The following is a 23,002-nucleotide window of genomic DNA, read 5'->3' on the forward strand; positions in this document are numbered from 1 at the left end:
CTTATCGGCACGCCACTTGGGCTCGACTATAAAAAGGGGCCTTCTTATCTTTGAGCTAAATTTTCAATCAAACTTGTTCCACTGACCTTTCGCTTTCAAGGCGTAGAAAATTTTCACCTCTGTAACGTAACTGACTCTCCAAAAGCTCTGATTCTGTGTACCTTCGTTGAGCCTTCCCCTCAGTTTAACGCAAACTTGGGCATTCACACTCTACTAAATAAATATTTATCTGTGGCAAAGATTGCCACCTAAACTACCTGAAACGCTTATTGTTAAGGCCCGTCTTAGGGTGAGAAATTTAAAAAACAATACATCAAACAACCGCAACGAAATTCCTATACTTTATTTTTCTTTGTCGAGCATTTGTCGAGTTCTTTTCACCGGCAACTCTTCTTAGGCAAAAAATGATATAAGAAAAGATTTGCTCTGCTATTAGAGCGATATCAAGATATGATCCGGTTTAGACCACAATTAAATTATATGTTGGAGACCTGTGTAAAATGTCAGCCAATTCGAATAAGAATTGCGTCCTTTGGGGGCTCAAGAAGTAAAGTAGAGAGATCGATTTATTTAGGAACTGTATCGGGCTATAGACCGATTCAGACCAACGAAACACGTCGCGCAAAATTTCATTCCAATCGGATAAGAATTGCACTCTCTAGAGGCTCAAGAAGTCAAGACCCAAGATCGGTTTATATGACAGCTATATGAGGTTATGAACCGATTTGAACCATACTTGGCACAGTTGTTGGATATCTTAACAAAACACGTGGTGCAAAATTTTATTCTAATCGGATAAGAATTGCGCACTCTAGAGGCTCAAGAAGTCAAGACCCAAGATCGGTTTATATGACAGCTATACCAGGTTATGGACCGATTTGAACCATACTTAGCACAGTTGTTGGATATCATAACAAAACACGTGGTGAAAATTTCATTCCAATCGGATAAGAATTGCGCTCTCTAGAGGCTCAAGAAGTCAAGACCCAAGATCGGTTTATATGGCAGCTATATCAGGTTATAGACCGATTTGAACCATACTCGGTACAGTTGTTGGATATCACATCAAAACACGTGGTGAAAATTTCATTCTAATCGGATAAGAATTGCGCACTCTAGAGGCTCAAGAAGTCAAGACCCAAGATCGGTTTATATGGCAGCTATATCAGGTTATAGACCGATTTGAACCATACTCGGTACAGTTGTTGGATATCACATCAAAACACGTGGTGAAAATTTCATTCTAATCGGATAAGAATTGCGCACTCTAGAGGCTCAAGAAATCAAGACCCAAGACCGGTTTATATGACAGCTATACCAGGTTATGGACCGATTTGAACCATACTTGGTACAGTTGTTAGAAGTGATTTTAAAACACTATGTGCAAAATTTCAGTCAAATCGGATGAGAATTGCGCCCTCTAGCGGCTCAAGAAGTCAAGACCCAAGATCGGTTTATATGGCAGCTATATCAAAACATGGACCGATATGGCCCATTTACAATACCAACCGACCTACACTAATAGGAAGTATTTGTGCAAAATTTCAAGCGGCTAGCTTTACTCCTTCGGAAATTAGCGTGCTTTCGACGGACGGACGGACGGACATGGCTAGATCGACATAAAATGTCGCGACGATCAAGAATATATATACTTTATGGGGTCTCAGACGAATATTACGAGTAGTTACAAACAGAATGACGAAATTGGTATACCCCCCATCCTACGGTGGAGGGTATAAAAAGAACTATATAAAAAAAAGTTCTATAGAATATGAAATTTGGAAGAAAAAAATCTGTAGAACTAAAATGTTAAATTTTTTATAGACTTAGAAGGAGAAACATATATTTCGCGTGGTGTAAATGAAGTCGCAGTGAAGCGTGCCGGGCTCGGCTAATCTTATCTTATATATTAAAATCAATTAGTGTTTGTTTGTGTTTTCCTTATAGACTCAAAAACGATTTTCTTGAAATTTCCACAGATGGTGCATAATAATACCGTGGTGAAAATAGGGTACTACTTTTTTTGATATCTGAAGGTGCTCGGACCCTCCCCCTTACCCTAATTTTTCAGAAACGCCACACCTTGGAGATGGTAGGTGCGATTTTAGCGAAATTTTGTGTGCTCTCTTTTAGTAACATAAAACCAAAAATTTGGTATACGGATTTGTGATGGGGTACCCTGGGGGGACGACCCACCCCCAAAACCCTCCAAATATATATATATAGACCAATTACGACAATATGGGCTTCAAATGAAAGGTATTTAACATTAGTAAACGTATCTGATATCCAATTTTCGGACCAAGTGTTTGGGAGACCATCTCAATCTCCAAAACACCCCTGAATCGGACATATTTACAGACCATGACAATATGGGACTCAACTAAAAGGTATTGACGAGAAGAATAAGAATTTGATATCCAAATGTGGGACCAAGTTTCTGGGGGTCCACCCCTCTCCCAAAACATCCCCCAATACAAGACTTCTTTTCTGACCATGGCAATATGAGGTTGCGCCTCAATAAAAGGTATCGAATACGAATCTGATATCCAAATGTGGGACCAAGTATTTGGGAGGGCCGCCTCTCCCCAAAAACATCCCCAAAGAGGATAAATTTAGCAATATGGGACTCAAATGATAGGTCTTTGGAAGTAAAGCACGAATCTCTTATCAATATTCGGGAAAAAAAATCTATGGTGCCACCCCACCCCCATACACCACCAAAAATAGGACGTATTTGCTGACCATTGCAATATGGGGCTCAAACACGAGGTATTTTAGAGAAGAACACTAATCTGATGTATATTTTCAGGGCCAAATCACTGAGTGGCCGTGAAAGGTATTTGGGAGTAGACCACGAATCTGATATCATCATTCGGGACCAACTGTCTAGTGGACGTCACACCCCATAACAATACCCAAATTGGAAATTTTTGCTTACCATGACAATTTGGGTCTTAAAGAGAGTGGAGCTCGATATTCATAGTTTTTAGGGCCCAAACCCCAAACCGGACATATTTGCTGACTTTTGCAAAAACGAATTTGATATCCAATTTTGAGCCCAATGACTATATGGGGTTCAATTAAATGATATTTGAGAGTAGAGCGTGATGCTGATGTATTTTCAGGCTTAAGTGTTTGGGAGTCCACCCCACATTTTTGCTCAACATGACAATTTGGGTATTAAAGATAGTGGACCAACTCGATATTGATAGTTTTTAGGGCCCATACCACAAACCGGACATATTTGCTGACTTTTGCAATAACAAATTTGATTTCCAATTTTGAGCCCAATGGCTATATGAGGTTCAAATAAATGATATTTGAGAGTAGAGCACGAGCATCCAAATGTGAGATCATGTATTTGGAGCACAGCCCCTACCCCGAAGAGTACAAGTTAACCGACCATGACAATATGTAGCTCAAACGTGTATTTGAGAATAGAAAACGAATTAGATAACACATTTTGGGGCCATGTGTTTGGGACGCCTCGTCCCATAAACACCCCTTAAACCAATGGCAATATGGGGTTTAAATAAAAAATTTTTCAGAGTAGAGCACAATACTTTGAGAGTAGAGCTCGGGCTTAGTGTCCGAAAAGACCCCTAAATCGGTATGTCCGTATTTACCGATCATGGCAATATGGGGCTCAAATGTACGGTATTTGGGAGTAGAGCAGGAAAGGGGGCCTTCATACTTCCAAAGTACCCATGAGAATATCGGGCTCAAATAAAATCTTTTAAGAATGTAGTGCAACTAACATCCAAACTTAAATGACTATATACAATATTTGGAGCGGTGGCGACAGTCCTTAGTAATTAGACCATGTAAAACTTTTGAACAAAAAAGTGTTAACCAGCAGCACGTCCTTTGGACTTGTCTTGGAACAAAAAAGCGCCTCTTACCGTTGAGGTAAAAATGGCGTCCACCTTGACGTTAAGGTTTGCATCTCATCCCATAACTCTGAACGAATCATCATAATTTAAAGGTATGGCGCCCTACATTTATTTATGTTCTCATTTTAATTAAATCACACAGTGTCCTGTTAGGTAATTACGATTGATCGACTGTTTTGGGGTGAGGCTGTCCGCTAGATTTATTAGGACCCCATCAAGTATATATTATTGATCATCTCGACATTCTGAGTCGATCTAGCCATGTCCGTCCGTCTGTAGAAACCACGATAGCGGTCGAACTCGTAAAGCCAGCCGCTTGACATTCTGCACATATACTTAATATCGATGTAGGTCGTTGGGGATTGCAAATGGGCCAAATCGGTTCAGATTTAGACATAGCTCCCATAAACCGATCTCCCGATTTGACTTCCTAAGCCCTTACAAGCCTCAATTTTCATCCGATTTAGCTGAAATTTTGCATGTAGTGTTCCAACAACTGTGCGAAGTACGGTCCGAATCGGTTTATAACCTGATATAGCTCCCATACAAACCGATCTTTCGATTTGACCTCTTGAGCCCTCACAAACCTCAATTTGTATTCGATTTGGATGAATTGTTGCATATAGCGCTCTGTTATGACTTTCAACAACTGTGCCAAGTACGGTCCAAACCGGTCTATAACCAGATATAGCTCCCGTAGTTAAGCAGAATCCATTGTGGTGGGTTCCCAAGATTTGGCCCGGCCGAACTTAGCACGCTTTTACTTGTTATTTGTTATGTATATAGATAGATAGATAGACTAGGTCAATTAAACGTGTTTTTGAAAGAGAAACAAATTTTTCGTTAAATTGGTTTATTAAGTTAATTGAATTATTCAGATCATACACATTTGTTTATAGGACCGCTTTTAGCAAAAGACTTAATTGAATGTACAAATTTCTTTATTAAATCAAGATTTGAATATATTCTGTGTAAGATTATTTGGCTTGGCCAACCATAGGAATGGCGATAAAATGTCCTCCTGGGACGTTCCCCGTGCCACTTTTTCCTTTACATTATGCCATGGGACCCACGCTTTATCCACCCCCGGTACTGCTTTAATGATTGTTTCAGTGTGTCGGTCCGCACATTGTTAAAGTCCCCTCGATGTCAATGCATACTGCCAATTTTTAAGCTTTGGCATTGAAGCTTCTTTTCGATGCACAATTCGTGCAGGGGAGTCTCCACCATGCTAAGTATAGTCTAAATTGGTCTATAACCTTATGTAGGTCCCATATAAACCAATTTTCCGACATGACTTTTTGATTGACTGCACTTTATACAATTTGGCTGAAATTTTTTAAGAAGTGTTCTGTTTCGACTTTCAACAAATCTGATGTAGCTCCCATGTAGCTAGCGATCTCCCGATTAGTCGTATAAGGCCCTTAGAAACATCAATTTTTGCCTGATTTGGCAGCAATAGGATACCTAAAGTATTAATACGAGGGTTGCCTTTTATATTTCGGGATTGGACAAATCTTATGTTGCAATCTGCCAACTGACAGCTCTCTCGTAAAGCTTGACATTTTTTGATGATTTTTGATGGATATACGTACTCAGAACCTTTTGACATACGAACGCTTAAAAAATTCATCTTGTTAAAAAAATGGTATTAAATTATTATTTGTAACAACTTTCGACGTGGATTAACTCAAAAACAGTGCATCGATGAACTTGATTCAATTTTTGGCAATGAAGCTTCATCAAGGACCAGTGTTTATCAATGGTATAGTGAATTCAACCGAGGTCGTAGTTCACTCCAAGACGAATTTCGTGAGACAACCTTAGGCATTAGTGGGACCAACATACATGCAATATGGCAATTTCAATTTCAATTCTTCTATGCAATTTGTCAATCACTGAAGAAACGGCTAGTGTCGATTGGTCGAAAGAAATGCTCCAAAAATACAAAACAACTGCATTTTTGAGCACTCAAAACTTCGATTTGATGAGTCATCCTCCATATGGTCCTGACTTGGCACCGAATGACTTCTTTTTATGCCCGTAGGTAAAAAACAAAATGAGACGTCAACGTTTTTCGACACCTGAAGAAGCGGTTGATGCGTTCAGAATGCATGTTTTGGAGATACCTCAATCGGAATGGCAAAAATGCTTCGACGATTGGTTCAAACGCATGCAAAAGTGTTTAGATCTTATGGGGAGTATTATGAAAAAAAAAAAAAAAAAAAAAAATAAAGCGATTTTCGATGATTAATATATGATTTTGTGTTCTCTAATCCCGAAATATAAAAGGCGACCCTCGTATGATCCTCAACTAAATGGATTTGTGTAAATTTTTAGTAGAAATCCTGGGTATCTACCCCCTGTCGAACTTAACATTTTTTACTTGATTTTGATTTAGCTATCTTCTTTTGAATTGATTTTAGAAAATGGTCTACATGTGCCCTCGTTGCGACAAGGAGTTCTCGCACAAGAGGAAATATAACAATCATTTAAATACCCACTGTCCAGATTGTTCTGTTACAATAATAAATGGAAACCAAATGAAACAACATCAAAGAAGAATGCATCCAGAAAGAGCCACTGCCGTTACAAAAGATAACCAAAGAAAACAAATGACATCAAGGAAAGAAGACCTTAATGATCAGGCTACCACACAAGTGGACAACTCCACGTTACCCAGTACGAGTACGGAGAGAAATGGTAGAGAAACTTTGCAGCCATTACCATTAAGCGATCAAAGCGATCTAGGGACAAGGTCATCAGACAATACATCACATCTCAATACTAGTTCCTCTAATCTTGTAAAGCCGGCTAAACCCTTATATAGGTGTGGGGATTGTGATATTGAAACATCTTCCAAATATCAACACGAGCGTTCGAACCAGCACAAGGAAAATGTTAGAAAAATAGTTAATGAAAATCTAAGCCTAGTTACCAGTGCCTTTAAAAACCGCATTGCTACCTACGAATATTGGCATAACAAGAACCACACAGTGACAGAACTATTTACAGGTGATGCTAAAGTTTGCCTCATGAAGCTACTGCATTTAAATCGAATCGAACATACAGCTCTAAAGTTTAATATTGAACTCCAATGTGATTACGAAAAACCTGCAGTAAATAGTGAGCAACAGATAGCCCAAACATTTAATCACATAACAAAAATGGTTCTTCTTACCATGGATGATGATATTGAGGAATTGTATAATCAGCAAATTGATAGCCTTAACAAGGAAATGTCAGAATTCGAGCTAACCGATTCAGGTTGGAGTTTGCAAAGTATTTTGAAATTGGATATAAATATCAATAAGGTATCAATGACCAAGTTGCCGTCGGATATTGAGAAACCAAAAACTCAGGGGGCCAACATAGATGAGTTATGCACAGGTTCATCTGATAATAAAACATCATCAACTCTACAATCACAGGATACTGGTTCCAATGTCCAAAACAATGTTGAGGGCTCCTCGTATATTGAAACACCAAACAGTCTATACTCCAAAAAAGCTTGCCTAAACATTCAAAATAAAGATGAGTTCTGCTTCAAATGGAGCATGGTAGCAGCATTGGATGAAAAGCCTAAATCGAATGCAAATCGATGTAGTTCATATAATGTCAAGATCAATGAGGTTAAGCTGCAGCTACAAACTGGCATTCTTCTGAATTTCCAAGGCTTGGAATTCCCTTTGGCGGTAGAAGATGTAAAACATTTCGAAGCTAATAACCCAGATATTAGTGTAAATGTTTTTGGATATGAAAATGATGAAGTTGTTGGCCCTTATTACCTGACTAAAGAGGAGAGGGAGCATCATGCCAATTTACTTTTACTGTATAACGAGGAAAAGTTTCATTACATTTGCATAAATGATACATCAAGGTAAGCATAAACAATTGAACTTTTTATTTTTAGCATCCATTTACCCGATATTAGGCACTGAGATTAGAAATATGTTCTATGAGTTCTTCAATAATGATAATAATTTATCTTTAAAGGTTACTCCTATATAAACCGATCTCCCGATGTGACTTTTTGAGCCGCAAAGGACGCAATTCTTATTCGATTTGGCTGAAATTTTGGATGACGACTTCTGTTATGACCTCCAACATCTGTACCAAATTTGGACCAAATATGGTCCAAATCGCCCAATAACCTGATATAGCTCCCATACAAACCGATCTCCAGATATGAGTTCTTGAGTCTCTAGAGAACCCAATTATTGGGTTGCCCAAAAAGTAATTGCGGATTTTTCATATAGTCGGCGTTGACAAATTTTGTTCACAGCTTGTGACTCTGTAATTGCATTCTTTCTTCTGTCAGTTATCAGCTGTTATTTTTAGCTTGCTTTAGAAAAAAAGTGTAAACAAAGTATATTTGATTAAACAGTGAGTAGTTTATGGATTCCCGACATCCGACATCCCAAATATGATTCAGATCGGACTATATTTAGATATAGCTGCCATATAGACCGATCTCAAAAATGATTTTTTTTGTATCCGATTTCGCTAAAATTTGAAATAGTGAATAATTTTAGGCCTCCAGGCATCTGACCCAAATATGGTTCATCGAACTATATTTAGATATAGCTGCCCTATTGATCGATTTCCCGATAAACGGTCTGAAGCCCATAAAAGCTTTATTTTTTATTCGATTTCTTCGAAATTTGAAATAGTGAGTTGTTTTATGCCTCCCAACATAGGACTCAAATATGGTTCAGATCGGAGTATATTTAGATATACCTGTCATATGGACCGATCTTCCAATTTAGGGTCTTAATACCATAAAAAGCTGATTAATTGTCTGAATATGTTACTTGTATATGAGTTCTCGGGACCTGAATAAAATATGATCGAGACCAGCCCCTATTAATATATAAAACTACGTAGTAGTGGAGTTATAATATAATTTGATGCTTATTATATCCTTGTTTAATTTGGTCCACATTTGGTTAAAATCTTGGCCCTATAAAAAGTGCATTGTTTATCCGATTTCGTTGAAATTTGACGCAGTGACTTATGTTAGGCTTTTCGACATCCGTGTCCTTTATGGTTCAGATCGGTTTATATTTGGATACTAGCCGAAACGGGCCCGCTCCGCTGCGTCTTCTTAAATTCTCTAATATCTGTGTAGAGTGGGACACTTTGCCCTGATTGCGGATATCGAATTCGTGCCATTGTGGCCTATGACGCTGAACACGTTCGAATCCGGGCGAGAACATCGGACAAAGCGGTGTTTGGCTACATTTGCAAGTTACAATGCCATGCATGGTAATTTAAAACATTTTCCTCAAAGAGGTGTCGCACTGCGGTACGCCGTTCGGAATCGGCTATAAAAAAAGGTCCCTTATCATTTAAACTAATCGGAAAGCACTCGTTGTCACACATCAATGAGAATATGCCCTTGCTCGGTTTCTGGTGTTTTTAAAAATTAGGGTAATGAGAAGTGCGACTCAAATATGGATATCAAATTCGGGCTGCACTTCCGACTCCCTTTAATTTGAACCGTTTGGAGGGTGTTTTGGGGCTGGGACTGCCACCGCCACTTTACACTGAAAATAGATATCAAATTCGTTCTATATTCCCAACAGAAATGAAGTTCTGTTTAGCGAGTGCTTTAGGACGTACCCCAAAACACTTGGCTCCAAAATTGGATATCAAATTCGTTTTCTACTCTCAAACACCTTTCATTTGAGTCCCATATTGCCTTGGTCGGTTAATATGCCCATTTGGGGGTATATGGACCCAATTACTTGGACACAATGTTTTATCCCATATTTGTAATCTACTGTCCAATACTTTTCATTTGAGTCCCATATTGACATGAACTTGGAATAGATCTGTTTAGAAGAGTTTTGGAGTTGGGGGGCCCTGCTGGGTACTTGGACCCAAATTTTCCATGTTCGTTTTCTGGTCTCCAATACTTTTCATTTAATGCCCTTGTTATGCCCAGCGGACCACTTTCGGATATGGTCGGCGTTTTTGTGGTAAAGGGGAGGATCCGCCTCCAACCGATATCTAAAAATTATATAGCCTATGTTTCCTTCCAATAAACGTACACAATCTATGAAAATTTTAAGGAAATCGGTTCAGCCAAGTATCATATAGTCATAATGGATCTAATGGCATTTTTAGGGCTGGCGTGACCCCCCATACATCGATCTGATTTTGTCTGCCAGATTCGAATACCTTTCATTTGAGCCCCATATTAAAACAAACGTCCAATATGTCTGTTTGGGGAGTTTTGCGGTTGGGGCGGACCGATGGGTACTTAGACTCAAATTTCAATGCCATATTCGTATTCTTCTCTCCAGTACCTTTCATTTGATGCCTATATTCTCTCGATCGGTCCACTTTTGATTTTGGGTTGTGTTTTTGGCATAAGGGGCAGGGTCCGTCCTATATCGAAAAATTATATAGCCTATGTTTCCTTCCAGACCAACCTACACAATATGCGAAAATTGGTTCTGCCGTTTTTCAGTCTATATGGAACAAACAAACCGACTCCCATATATCCGTGATTGTCTAATGTGTCCATTTTGGCGGTTTTTATGGGGGTGGGGTGACCCCCTATGCTTCGACATGAATTTGTATGCCAGATTCGTTATCTACTTCCGCATACTTTTCATTTGATATCCATATTCTCCTTATCGGTCCACTTTTGATTTTGGGTGTTGTTTTTGGAGTAACGGGGGAGGGTCCGCCCCTTCCGTTATCAACAAATTATGACGTCTATTCCTACTACGTGACTATATTCGTAATCTGCTCCCGAATACGTTTCATTTGAGACCCATATTGTCATGATCGTCAAATAAACCTATTTTAAGTGATTTTGGGGCTGGGGCGGCCCCTCCAGGAACCTGGACCCAACTTTTATTATGAAATTCGTACTCTACCCTTGAATACCTTTCGTTAGAATCCCATATTGTCCGGATCGGTCCACTTTTATTTTTGGGTAGTACTTTTGTGGTAAGGGGGAAGGTCCGTCCCCCTCCCGATATCAAAAAATTATATAGACTATGTTTCCTTTCAGACCAACCTACACAGTCTGTGAAAATTTCGAGGTAATCGGTTCAGCCGTTTTTGGGTCCAAACGGAAAAAACAAACAAACAAACATATATATAAAGATTTTGCGGCCATGTTTTTATAGAACTTTTGGACTAGGGTAGGAGGGTTAAACAAAACAAACGGGATTCATTTGAATCCCATATTGTCACGATCGGTTCACTTTTATTTTGTGGTCGTACTTTTATAGTAAGTCCTCCGGACCACTCCCCACAATCTGTGAAAATTTGAAAGAAATCGGTTCAGCCGTTTTTGAGTCTATACGGAACAAACAAATTTACAAACCCACAAACAAACAAACACAAATTCATTTATATATATATATATATATATATATATATATATATATATATATATATATATATATATATATATATATATATTTATATATATATATATATATATATATATATATATATATATATATATATATATATATATATATATAATATATATATATATATATATATATATATATATATATAATATATATATATATATATATATATATATATATATAATATATAGATAGGTCCAAAAAAGACCAATATTTTGATCTACAAAATTGAACGGTGACTTATATTTATTAGATCACTCAATGTCCGTGCCGAATTTGCGTGCACAAGTTATCCAATATTCACCGGATTGTGATGAAAGTGGGTTTACATATATTCCCGAGGTGGTGGGTATCCAAAGTTCAACCCGGCAGAACTTAATGTACGGATTTCGCGGCATTTTCCATTGCGTGGGCAATAGTTTGCCACTGCGCCATTATATCATCGGAACAAGCAGTGCTTTCATCAAGCAGTTGGGTCAGTCTAGTGGAGTATGCCGCTGCCAGTTGTTGTGTCTGCGGCTTTTCAATGTCCAGCTTCCGTGCAGTGTCAGATCGTACTTTCCTCGCCATGTTCAAACGGGTGCGAACCTTTGCTGTAACAAGGTAATGATCCGAATCTATATTCGCTCCACGGATCGATCGTACATCTAACACGCTGGATGAATGCCTTCCATCTATCACAACGTGATCAATTTGGTTTCTCGTGTTTTGATCGGGTGACAGCCATATGGCTTTGTGGATATTTTTATGTTGAAATCTGGTGCTACTAACTACCATGTTTTTTGCCGCGGCGAAATCTATCAGCCTCAACCCATTACTGGACGTTATCTCGTGGAGGCTAAACTTTCCGACTGTTGGACCAAAAATTTCTTCCTTTCCTATTTTCGCATTAAAATCTCCCAGAACGATTTTAATATCATGGGTGGGGCAGCGGTCATATTCTTTGTCTAGGCGCTCGTAGAAAATATCCTTGGTCTACTCGTCTTTGTCTTCCGTCGGGGCATGGGCTGATGTTGAAGAATTTGGCTTTTATGCGGATTGTGGCTAGCCTCTCATCCACCGGAGTAAAGCTGGAGACTAGGTGTTTCAGTCTTCGACTAACCACAAATCCGCAGCCAAATTCATGCCTCGTGTTATGGCAGCTATAGTATAGTTCGTCACCGTTTGGTGATGTAGTGACGCCATTCCCAGTCCATCGCACTTCCTGTAAGGCGGTTATGTCTGCCTTGTACTTCTCTAATACATCCGCCAGCGCGTATACTGCACCTTCTCTATAAAGAGTGCGGACATTCCAGGTGCAGATCCGCAAATCATGGTCCTTTTTTCGTTTGCGTGGGTCGTTAACGTTGGGGGGGTCCGTTTTTATACCCACCACCGAAGGATGGGGGTATATTCATTTTGTCATTCCGTTTGCAACACATCGAAATATCCATTTCCGACCCTATAAAGAATATATATTCTTGATCAGCGTAAAAATCTAAGACGATCTAGACATGTCCGTCCGTCTGTCCGTCTGTCTGTTGAAATCACGCTACAGCCTTTAAAAATAGAGATATTGAGCTGAAACTTTGCACAGATTCTTTTTTTGTCCATAAGCAGGTTAAGTTCGAAGATGGGCTATATCGGACTATATCTTGATATAGCCCCCATATAGACCGATCGGCCGATTTAGGGTCTTAAGCCCACAAAAGCCACATTTATTATCCGATTTTGCTGAAATTTGGGACAGTGAGTTGTGTTAGGCCCTTCGACATCCTCCGTGAATTTGGCTTAGATCGGTCAAGATTTGGATATAGCTGCCATATAGACCGATCATCCGATTTAGGGTCTAAGTCCCATAAAAGCCACATTTATTATATTATATTATATTGAGTTGTGTTATGCCTTTCGACATCTTTCTTCAATTTGGCCCAGATCGGTTCAGATTTGGATATAGCTGCCATATAGACCGATTTCTTGATTTATGGTTTTGGGCCCATAAAATGCTTATTTATTATCGAATGTCGCCAAAATTTGGGACAGTGAGTTAAGTTAAACCCCTTGACATACTTCTGCAATATCGCACAGATCGGTTCTGATTTGGATATAGCTGCCATATTGGCCGATATCTACGTTTTAGGTTTTGAGGCCATAAAAGACGCATTTATTGTCCGATGTCGCTGAAATTTGAGACAGTGAGTTCGAAGACCTTCTTCAATTTTGCCCAGATCGGTCGAGATTTGAATATAGCTGCCATATAGACCGATATCGCGATTTAAGGTCTTGGCCTTATTATATATGCGCCTTTTAGCATTTATAATCCGATTTCACTGAAATTTGACACAGTGACTTATGTTAGGCTTTTCGACATCCGTGTCGTATATGGTTCAGATCGGTTTATTTTTAGATCTAGCTAGTGTACTTTTAGTATTTGGTCCAAATCGGAACATATTTGGATATAACTGATATGGAACATAAGGTATGAAATTTCCACCGAATTTTGATGAAAGGTGGTTTACATATATTCCCGAGGTGGTGGGTATCCAAAGTTCGGCCCGGCCGAACTTAACGCCTTTTTACTTGTTACTATTCCTTTGTTTTTCATAGTAGTTCTATGTTTTCCGGGGGCGGGTTACTGGCCCAGCGCCCCAACCGCATGGGTCTGTGGGATTGCATGTATCTCTCGTTGTGGCGAGCCGCTTGCTCCAAGATGCAACAACCTGGGAACAGACCCTAACCTGGGAACAGACGCTGATGTTGGCCATTGGTTATTTGAAGGCGCCAATAACTCGCCTTGTCATCTCGAGTATCATTGGCACTCAGTATTTAGTTAAGAGCCAGTGCCACCTGACTCCTCACTGAGACTCTCCTCTCGAAAACCGCCCCTAACCTGGGAACAGACGCTGATGTTGGCCATTGGTTATTTGAAGGCGCCAATAACTCGCCTTGTCATTTCGAGTATCATTGGCACTCAGTATTTAGTTAAGAGCCAGTGCCACCTGACTCCTCACTGAGACTCTCCTCTCGAAAACCGCCCCTAACCTGGGAACAGACGCTGATGTTGGCCATTGGTTATTTGAAGGCGCCAATAACTCGCCTTGTCATCTCGAGTATCATTGACACTCAGTATTTAGTTAAGAGCCAGTGCCACCTGACTCCTCACTGAGACTCTCCTCTCGAAAATCGCTGACTGCCCGCGGCCGCATTTGCAGCTACTCCGCATAATAACAGAGCTTTCCACCATCCGCAACCTGTGGACGCGCCCGGTAGCTTTCAGCTAAGCTTCCCGTGACAACGATGGGCACCACACAACTCGGAACTAAAAGTTCCAGCCTGTGTGGTGCTCATAGTCATCCCGTACGGCCATTTGTGTTCTTAGTTTATGATGAATTTTTCTTTTAGTTTATTGAGCAATTTCTTTATTTTCACCTCGAATTTGCAAACTTTTTATTGGTATTCTGTAGGCGATATGAATTATACACTCGAATCACCGTATCCAAGCATGAAGTGTCGACCATCCATATTCATACGAATAGTTTTGTGGCTGTCTCAGTTGAACAAGATTTAGATTGTTCATCCTTTTTGGTGTCGACCCACAAATTCCACTAGGCAGTGATGATGATTCCGCTATAGTATTAAACACTTTTACATCGATCATGGTTACATGAAATGGGTTCGTTACTTTAAAACAGCTTAATTTTGTCGGCAGAATTTGTGCAATTTGTCTATTTACATTTTCTATCTCAGCTAAAAAGCTAATGGGCGTGCAGAATGGAATATAAAAAGGGTCGTATATTTTGCCATAGTATTGCGCCTCCTTTTTTAATTTGTATAGGAACAATGCATACAGCAAATTAATGCTCACCAATGGTTCCAGTATCGGAAACACTACCGTCTACCGTCACATCCCCATTTGTATATTGCTTTCGTTACTATTGCCTGCAGTCACGAGATCCTCAAAAGCTATTGCAAAGCCTTGTATTATACGTAAATATAACTGTATGGTCTACAAGACTTTGCAAACCAGCTTCGGTTAAACTTTCAGATACGTTTATGTCACTGGGGTAACACTCCGTTCTTGTTTTAGCAACAACATCGTAGCATGGATAAATATTGCAATTTCGTTCTTTGGAGTATTCTCCATCAATATAAAGAGCTAAAGCTTCCTCAGGTATATACGGAACAGGTGTTTTTGGTTCAGAATCTAAAGTTTTAAGCATTTTTGTAGCTATTGCGGATTCTAAAATTAACATTGAAACAATTTGTGATGCGCTTCTTTTTCCAGCTTTGTTAAGACTTATGCTTCCAGCTACCATTAACTCTTGATGAGGTGTTCATTAGCCATGAATACAACTGTTTGTTTTTGAACCTTACTTGTATACTCTGAAAAAGGTTTTTCTTTACGTTGGACAATGTCCGGATTTAGGAAAATAATATCGCCATCTAACTACGTCTTATTTTGCTCTTCAAATACTACCAAAATTCTGTGACTTTCTTTCCATTTTTGTATGAGTATGGTAATAAAACTTCTCTATTTTTTTTGAATATGGTAGTATTGTGTTTCGTTGTATTTTGAGCGATGAATGACGTTAGAAAATAAAGGGTGATTTTTTTGAGGTTAGGATTTTCATGCATTAGTATTTGACAGATCACGTGGGATTTCAGACATGGTGTCAAAGAGAAAGATGCTCAGTATGCTTTGACATTTCATCATGAATAGACTTACTAACGAGCAACGCTTGCAAATCATTGAATTTTATTACCAAAATCAGTGTTCGGTTCGAAATGTGTTCAAATTTTGACAAATTTTGTTCAGCGATGAGGCTCATTTCTGGTTGAATGGCTACGTAAATAAGCAAAATTGCCGCATTTGGAGTGAAGAGCAACCAGAAGCCGTTCAAGAACTGCCCATGCATCCCGAAAAATGCACTGTTTGGTGTGGTTTGTAAGCTGGTGGAATCATTGGACCGTATTTTTTCAAAGATGCTGTTGGACGCAACGTTACGGTGAATGAACACATTTCGAACCGAACACTGATTTTGGTAATAAAATTCAATGATTTGCAAGCGTTGCTCGTTAGTAAGTCTATTCATGATGAAATGTCAAAGCATACTGAGCATCTTTCTCTTTGACACCATGTCTGAAATCCCACGTGATCTGTCAAATACTAATGCATGAAAATCCTAACCTCAAAAAAATAACCCTTTATATGATTTTCAACTATTAAACTTATTTTTTGTTGGCACTGGCTCCCTATGCCATATTAAACAAGTAAAAGCGTGCCAAGTGCGGCCGGGCCGAATCTTTTATACCCTCCACCATGGATCGCAATTGTCCAGTTTTATGCGCGGTATCTCTTTTAAGGCAAACAAAGAATATTGAATAAGAACTGTTATGCTATTGGAGCTGTTTCAAGTTATAGTCCGATCCGGACCATAAATGAATGCTGAACATTGTAGAAGTCATGTAATATTTCAGTTCATTCTGATAAGAATTGCGCCTTGTAGGGGCTCAAGAAGCAAAATTGGGAGATCGGTTTATATGGGAGCAGTATCAAGCTATTGATCGATTCAGACAATATTAAACACGTATGTTGAAGGTCATGAGAGAAGCCGATGTACAAAATTTCTGCCAAATCGGATGAGAATTGAGTCTTCTAGAGGCTCAAGAAGTCTAGATCGCAGATCGGTTTATATGGCAGCTATATCAGTTTAAGTACCGATTTGCGCCATACCCAGCACAGTTATTGGAGGTCATAACGGGACACTTCATGCAAAATTTCAGCCAAATCGGATGAGAATTGCGCACTCTATTGGCTCATGAAGTCAAGATCCAAGATCGGTCTAAATGACAGCTATACCAGATTATGAACCGATTTAAATCATACTTAACACAGTTGTTGGAAGTGATACCGAAACACTACGTGCAAAATTTCAGTCAAATCGGATAAGAATTGCGCCTTCTAAAATCTCAAGAAGTCAAGACCCAAAATCGGTTTATATGGCAGCTATATCAAAATATGAACCGATTTGAACCATACTAACCGCATTTGTTGGAAATGATACCAAAACACCACGTGCAAAATTTTAGTCAAATCGGATGAGAATGGCGCCCTCTAGAGGCTCAAGAAGTCAAGACCCAAGATCGGTTTATATGGCAGCTATATCAAAATATGGACCGATTTGAACCATACTCAACGCAGTTGTTGGAAGTGATACCAAAACACCACGTGTAAAATTTCAGTCAAATCGGATAAGAATTGCGCCTTCTAAAAGCTCAAGAAGTCAAAAACCCAAGATCAATTTATATGGCAGCTATATCAAAATATAAACCGATTTGAACCATACTAACCGCAGTTGTTGGAAGTGATATCAAAACACAACGTGCAAAATTTTAGTCAAATCGGATAAGAATTGCGCCTTCTAAAAGCTCAAGAAGTCAAAACCCAAGATCAATTTATATGGCAGCTATATCAAAATATGAACCGATTTGAACCATACTCACTGCAGTTGTTGGAAGTGATATCAAAACACAACGTGCAAAATTTTAGTCAAATCGGATGAGAATTGCGTCCTCTAGAGGCTCAAGAAGTCAAGACCCAAGATCGGTTTGTATGGCAGCTATATCAAAACATGGACCGATTTGGCCCATTTACAATACCAACTGACCTACACTAATAAAAAGTATTTGTGCAAAATTTCAAGCGGCTAGCTTTACTCTTTCGGAAGTTAGCGTGCTTTCGACAGACAGACGGACGGACGGATGGACATGGCTAGATCGACTTTAAATGACATGACGATCAAAAATATATATATACTTTATGGGGTCTGAGGCGCATATTTCGAGGTGTTACAAACAGAAGGACGAAATTAGTATACCCCCATCCTATGGTGGAGGGTATAAAAGAAGGTGCGTTTTGATTCAGCCATCTATTTATATAAAGGGTGATTTTTTTGAGGTTAGGATTTTCATGCATTAGTATTTGACAGATCACGTGGGATTTCAGACATGGTGTCAAAGAAAAAGATGCTCAGTATGCTTTGACATTTCATCATGAATAGACTTACTAACGAGCAACGATTGCAAATCATTGAATTTTATTACCAAAATCAGTGTTCGGTTCGAAATGTGTTCATTCACCGTAACGAATTTGTGTTTGTTTGTTTGTGAGTTTGTAAATTTGTTTGTTCCGTATAGACACAAAAACGGCTAAGACACTTTCTTTGAAATTTTCACAGACCACTCCCAACATATAATTTGTTGATAGCGCAAGGGGGGCGGACCCTCCCCCTTACCTCCAAAGTACTACCCAAAAGTAAAATTGAATCGATTGGGACAATATGGAACTTACAGTATTTCTCAGTATTTCTCAGTCGTCCCACATGACAGTTTAGTATTGTTTTTATTCGGAGGAAAGGGTTGCTCCCCCCAACGCTAAGACCCAAAAGACAATTTATTTCAGTCCTTTATTGTCGGGATATACATGTCCTGTCGAACGGCAGGACGGTTGGACTTGACGCAGATTCTTGAATCCTTGTATCAACAGTAGATTCGAACTCTACTGGCATAGACCTTTCTTTTAATTCACATATCATTCCGCACGAACTACACGTCCTATTGAAGGTTATTTAGTGGGTGCGCCGGTCCCAGACTCTATCCTGGGCGCCTCACAAACCAAAAAATAAACTTTTATGTCAGATTTGTATTCTACTTGTAAATACCTTTCATTTGATACCCATATTGCCCAAAGAGGTGAAAGAGTCCTGTTGGGGGGTTTTTTGGGGTGGGGGACCCCCCGAACACTTAGGGTGAACTTTGGATACCAAGTTCGTACTCTACTCTTAAATACCTTTTGCTTGATACCCATATTGTCCCAATCGGTAGACATGTCCGTTCGGGCGGGCTTTAGGATGGGGCCTCCCCCCATGTTATTTGACTCGAAAGTTTTATGCCAATTTCGCGCTTATGAGAACAGTCATGTATCCTGCTTAAGAAATATAATATTAAACAATAAACATTTTCAAATATCATTATAGAAAATGATAAAAATAAACTTTGGAATTTTGTGAAATATTTAAAATAAATTTTAGAATAGATTAGAAAATAATATTGTTTATGAGAAAAAAAAAATAATTTTAAAACAGCTATTTTCAAAAAAAAGGGAAAGCCTTTTTTTAAAAAATTGGAGCGTTGCTGATGTTTTGGATATTGTGAGGAAGAGTATTCCAAAGGCGTATAAAACTGTCATTCAGATACTAAGCTCCTGCTTCTAAAAGGGAAAAGTTTCCTACTCCTTCTAGATCGGGCAAATATTAATTTGTCATAGAGGTATTTAGGTGTTTCCTTCCTAATGATTTTATGTAAGAATAGTAGAGAACTAGTTCTAAGTGGATTGTCGAAGCTACAGCCATAAGGGAAGTAGCCAAGTGAGAAACATGTTGAGTCCTTCTTGTACCATAGACATACTTATTAGAGAATCGCAGTTTGAAAAAAGTTCACACTTATAGATCAGACTAGGAATTCGATATGTCTTTGCTAACAGAATTCGTATTTCGATTGGTGTATAAGAGTGTGTTATTCACAGTGCACGCAGCTTTGCATATGTCTGCCCGGCAATAGCATTTAGATGATTTGACCAAGTTAAAGAACTGTTAAAAATCACACCTACACCTACCACAATATAAAATTTCTATTGATTAATAGTGATATCCAGGTCTCGCAAACTAAATCTTTTATTTTTGTGAATAACAATCACTTTCGACTACTGGGGGTTCAGAAATAAACCATTTGCGGTAGCCCATCTAAAAGACATGGGACAGGTTCTTGTTGAGTTTTGCAACGCATTCACTAATATTATTAACAGAGCCGCTAAGAAATATCTGAACGTCATCAGCATACATAAGGATTTGGCTATGAACCAGCTGGGTAGGAAGATCGTTTGCGTAGAGAGAAAAAAACGAGCGGACATTTTTATTGAGCCTTGTGGAACCCCCTTAGGCTCTAGAATTGGCTCTAAAATTGAAAATTCTTCTGAGCTTCATATATAAGTTATGATGTTCAACCGAGTCGAAAGACTTTGAATGATCTAATAGGACGATAAAAGTAACATTGCTATCATCAATTTTGCTTCTAATTGATTCCGAAACTTCAACTAATGCACTAACGCAACTATGATGGGTACGAAGCCCGGATTGTCCATCGGACAACAAAGATTCATGATGGAGATATTCGAACATTTGTTTATGCAAAATCTTCTCGACAACTTTCGAGAGGTAACATAATATAGAAATTGGACAGAAATCGATGTAGGGTTTAGCATTATCTTTGATTTTTTCCCATTAGATATGCACTGGAGATTAGAATTGAATCAAAGAGATGAGTAAAATAAGGTAGAAGGTAAGGAACTAATATTCTAATAAATCTTGAGTCAATGTTATCAAGACCAATAGCATTTGAGTTGACTGATCTAAGACAATGTAAAACTTCGTCGTGCGATACATATCTAAACTCAAAACAGCAGACAACATTTGTGCTTCCTGAAAGCCTATTAGTGTCTTGGTAAAAAGTTGAGTCTATATCTAAGGTCAGAATATTAACAAAATTTTCATTCAATTCATTTATACCACCATGGTAATTAGAAATTGCCTTGGATTTTCCAATCCCGATATCGTTTATAACCCTCCACTTGCCTTTCGTGTCAAATGCCGAATAATATTTAGAAGAATAATATCGTAATATTGCATCACTACTGAGTTCATTAACTTTATGTCTTGCCGCGCGGAATTTCTGATAAAGTTCAGGCATTTTAAAACGTTACCACCTGGAGTAGGCTAGGTCCCTGTAACGAATAAAATTCCTAATAGTGGAATTAAATCAATGCTTAGTATCCGATTTCTTCATCTAAGTCCGAATGGGGACTGTTGCATCATAGATACGTCCAATGTTATATCCCTTGTCGTTGACACAGTGAAATTGTAAGCCAGATAAATCAAATCATGTCTTGAGAAAGAAGGGGCAGATATTTGGTCATCAAGCGAAATATTAGAAGTATTATTCATTTGAACCATACTTGGCACAGTTGTTGGATATCATAACAAAATACGTCGTGGAAAATTTCATTCCATTCGGATAAGAATTGCGCCCTCTAGAGGCTCAAGAAGTCAAGACCCAAGATCGGTTTATATGGCAGCTATATCAGGTTATGAACCGATTTAAACCATACTTGGCATAATTGTTGGATATCATAGCAAAACACGTCGTGCAAAATTTCATTCAAATCGGATAATAATTGCGCACTCTAAAGGCTCAAGAAGTCAAGACCCAAGATCGGTTTATATGGCAGCTATATCAGGTTATGAACCGATTTAAACCATACTTAACACAATTGTTGGATATAAAAACAAAACACGTCGTGCAAAATTTCATTCCAATCGGATAAGAATTGCGCACTCTAGAGGCTCAAGAAGTCAAGACCCAAGATCGGTTTATATGGCAGCTATATCAGGTTATGAACTGATTTAAACCATACTTGGCACAATTGTTGGATATTATAGCAAAACACGTCGTGCAAAATCTCATTCAAATCGAATAAGAATTACGCACTCTAGAGGCTCAAGAAGTCAAGACCCAAGATCGGTTTATATGGCAGCTATATCAGGTTATGGACTGATTTAAACCATACTTAACACAATTGTTGGATATAAAAACAAAACACGTCGTGCAAAATTTCATTCAAATCGAATGAGAATTGCGCCCTCTAGAGGCTCAAGAAGTCAAGACCCAAGATCGGTTTATATGGCAGCTATATCAGGTTATGGACCGATTTGAACCATACTTGGCACAGTTGTTGGATATCATAGCAAAACACGTCGTGCAAAATCTCATTCAAATCGAATAAGAATTACGCACTCTAGAGGCTCAAGAAGTCAAGACCCAAGATCGGTTTATATGGCAGCTATATCAGGTTATGGACCGATTTAAACCATACTTGGCACAGTTGTTGGATATCATAGCAAAATACGTCGTGGAAAATTTCATTCCATTCGGATAAGAATTGCGCCCTCTAGAGGCTCAAGAAGTCAAGACCCAAAATCGGTATATAGGGCAGCTATATCAAAACATGGACCGATATGGCCAATTTACAATCCCTACCGACCTACACTAATAAGAAGTAATTGTGGAATATTTCAAGCGGCTACTTTTACTCCTTGGGAAGTTAGGGTGCTTTCGACAGACAGACGGACGGACAGACGGACGGACGGACATGGCTAGATCGACATAAAATGTCGCAACGATCAAGAATATATAGAATATATATATATAGTAGTTACAAACAGAATGACGAAATTGGTATACCCCGCCATCCTATGGTGGAGGGTATACAAATAAACACCTACCATCTCTTTGTTAACTACATAGCCGCTTTCGATACCCCTTTACGTTCAAAGGTATTTCATGCCATGTCTGAGTTTGGTAAAATTGCAAATTTTGCCCATGAACATTCCACTAAGGAACAGGGGCAAACTTCTCACATATCAATGAGTGCAGTCCGATTCACATTTTAAGCTCAATGAACGGTACCAAGGAGGCCCCTTCTCCGACACCTCTTTGGAGAGAAGTTTTACATGGCATAGTACCTCACAAATATTGCCAGCATTAGGAGGGGGAAACCACCGTTGAGAATTTTTTCTGATGGTGTCGCCAGGATTCGAACCCAGGCGTTCAGCG

At 38.9% G+C, this 23,002-nt stretch overlaps 1 protein-coding gene across 1 annotated transcript in view; it reads left to right on the forward strand.

The window, feature by feature from the left end:
• Nucleotides 1–23,002, forward strand: part of LOC106094284 (uncharacterized) — a 40,344-nt gene that overhangs the window by 13,266 nt on the left and 4,076 nt on the right. The window contains exon 2 of the mRNA XM_059369649.1: nt 6,323–7,776. Within this exon, the coding sequence (XP_059225632.1) occupies nt 6,326–7,776 (1,451 nt within the window). The 5' untranslated portion in view covers nt 6,323–6,325. The remainder of the gene's footprint in view (nt 1–6,322; nt 7,777–23,002) is intronic.

Source organism: Stomoxys calcitrans, chromosome 1 (genome assembly GCF_963082655.1).
Source record: "Stomoxys calcitrans chromosome 1, idStoCalc2.1, whole genome shotgun sequence".
NCBI classification, from domain to species: Eukaryota; Metazoa; Arthropoda; class Insecta; order Diptera; family Muscidae; genus Stomoxys; species Stomoxys calcitrans.